General features: G+C 41.8%; 2 protein-coding genes across 2 annotated transcripts in view; both read left to right on the forward strand.

Moving 5' to 3' along the window:
- The window catches only part of LOC135216094 (DNA oxidative demethylase ALKBH2-like), a 584,266-nt gene that overhangs the window by 441,483 nt on the left and 140,283 nt on the right, over positions 1-2,500 (forward strand).
- The window catches only part of LOC135216622 (uncharacterized protein DDB_G0271670-like), a 38,025-nt gene that overhangs the window by 34,041 nt on the left and 1,484 nt on the right, over positions 1-2,500 (forward strand). Inside the window, exon 5 of the mRNA XM_064252004.1 lies at positions 102-119. Coding sequence (XP_064108074.1) covers positions 102-119 — 18 coding nt within the window. The remainder of the gene's footprint in view (positions 1-101; positions 120-2,500) is intronic.

Below are 2,500 nucleotides of genomic sequence, written 5' to 3' on the forward strand. Positions count from 1 at the left end.
GCTTTTGTTAATCTTTACTTATTCTTCTCTTCTCAGCGAGTTGTGGATTTTGTATGAAACTTAGTTTTCAGTTAAACTAAACTGGGACTTGCCTTTTTCAGGCATCACGCGTCGGGCGAGTGAGTTCCGAACTTATTTTTTCATTGTCAGAGGTCACGTCTTTCATTGAATGCACGTGTTCGTTTATCCGCACAAATGCCCAAAAGAAACCCAACACTTCCTTTCTTTTAAGTTTTGAAATACAGTTTATATTTTTTTTAGTAACTATTCTCCCAGGCATCAGTATGCAAGCCATTTGTTGTCTTGGGGTGAATAATTACTCAGAGTTATATGACAGGTTCGCCTTGTTTTTATGAGCGTTAAGTTTAAGAGGGAATTCTTTTACGGTTTAGTGCGACTCGTACAAGGGACGGGGAAGTATCTCATCGTGAAGTTCAGTCATGGAAAAGCGAGAAAGTGTAGGCGTGTTGTCCTAATAATGGATGCTCGTTCTGTGGTTGTTGGGTTTGAGAAGAGGAGTTCTGGGAAGGCGAGCTTTCTCCCTGGGAAATCACATGCACCGTACTACCACATTCTTCTCCCTGTGTTGTGCTTTTTTTTTCCTCCTTTCTCTCCCTCATTTTCATAGTAGTGTCCTACTCTTCTCTCTCTCTCTCCTCTCTCTCTCTCTCTCTCTCTCTCTCTCTCTCTCTCTGTCATTTTTTGTCAGTCAGGAATTTTTATACAAATTTACTCACGCATTATTCTTGTCCATAAATGGTCTGCTTGATCTGTTTCCCCCAAATGCTGTTTTTATATTTGTACTTTTATACTCTAAGAAGTTGAACGTGCATTATTATCCATGCAGTTGTTTAGTCTTCTTTCTAATCATCTCGCTGGATTTGTACGGGTTAAGTTTATATTACTGGTATCAAGTCGTTCCCTACGAATTTTTGGGATAATCTGTAACTTGACATTGTTCAGCGGCTTCCATCAATAATGTGCACAAATAGGACTGCGTTTATCTCAGTCTCAAAAGCTGTCGTACTTTGTCGCCATTATATTACCCTTCACTATGAATAAAATCATCTGGACTGATGTGACCTGCCTGTGAAACTGAAAATGCTGAAAGAGTCAGGATAAAGAGAGGCAGAAAAGGAATTCCGAAGTTAACGGCGATCAGATTAAAGAAACAGCCACTGTACCGAGTTCTAGAGAGTAAATGTGAGAAAAGGTGGTCTTGACGGGTGTTACGAGGCCTTACGAAAAGAGTAGTAATTTTCCCCTTGAGGTTAAAGGAACAGTGACCGATGTGATGGCTGCATATAAGAGAGAGAAGCCACTTAAAGGCCAGAATAATTATGGGGAAAAACAGTCGTGAAAATAGAAATTCAAGTCGCCCCAATATCCTTGGAGAATTTTGTTGTGTTTCCCACCCTAAAAAAGTTCCTCGTTGGACAAGTGGTTTTCGCGCTCGGCTACCAATCTGGTGATCCTAAGTTCGATTCTCGGCTCGGCCAACGCGGAATCAGTCGAATTTATTTCTGGTGATAGAAATTCATTTCTGGATATGATGTGGTTCGGATTCCACAATGAACTGTAGGTCCTGTTGCTAGGTAACCAACTAGTTCCTAGCCATGAAAAATATCAATCCCTCGGGCCAGCCCTAGGAGAGCTGTTAATCAGCTCAGTGGTCTGGTAAAACTAAGGTATACTTAACTTCTCACCCTAAAACCGCTGCTGTATTTATATGTACCGTTAACTTTGCTAACTTCTCACCCTAACACCATTGCTGTGTTTATATGTACCGTTAACTATGCGTCAACAAACATTCGTCGATTATTGTCTTAAGTTTGGCATGAGAATCAAAAGGCCAACTGTTTGGGAACAGTCATAACTTCCACTTGAGTAGTTGCTCTTCGCTAATGGATAATACTTACAATTTCAACCAGTTCGTTTTAGATTTTACTCTCAGTCTCCAGTACATAGTGAATAAAATTGTTATTACCAAGGTTCAGTTATGTCTGTCCGTCCGCCTGTCATTCATTCACGGCCAAACGGCTGGTCCGATAGACATGAAACTTGGCAGGGTTATAGTGGGGGCCCCTAAGATGGTTTATAATGGGGGTTCTTCCTACTTTCCCTCCCCCTCCGAAGGGGGATGGGGTGAGAAGGGATTCCGTGAAACTGGCGCTGCCCGTGAAACGGGGCTGGGTATGCCCTTAGACTTATTTACTTTACGAATTTATCATACATGATTTCTGTAGTATACATTTTGCTAGTGGTTATAATGAGGCTAGTCTTACTCACCAGATCGAGTATCAGTCATCAGTTTTTACCTGATTTGGAAATCCCGTTTGAACGCTTAATAGCGAAAGCAGGGATACTTGATAAACCGTCAGACATAGACAGAGAGAGAGAGAGAGAGAGAGAGAGAAGAGAGAATCCCACTAACTTCAGACCCCACTTGACCTTTTATTCCTTGCACAACGTTTCTTCTCGCGCCCGTTCCACCCTCCTC

This window comes from Macrobrachium nipponense, chromosome 6 (genome assembly GCF_015104395.2).
Source record: "Macrobrachium nipponense isolate FS-2020 chromosome 6, ASM1510439v2, whole genome shotgun sequence".
NCBI classification, from domain to species: Eukaryota; Metazoa; Arthropoda; class Malacostraca; order Decapoda; family Palaemonidae; genus Macrobrachium; species Macrobrachium nipponense.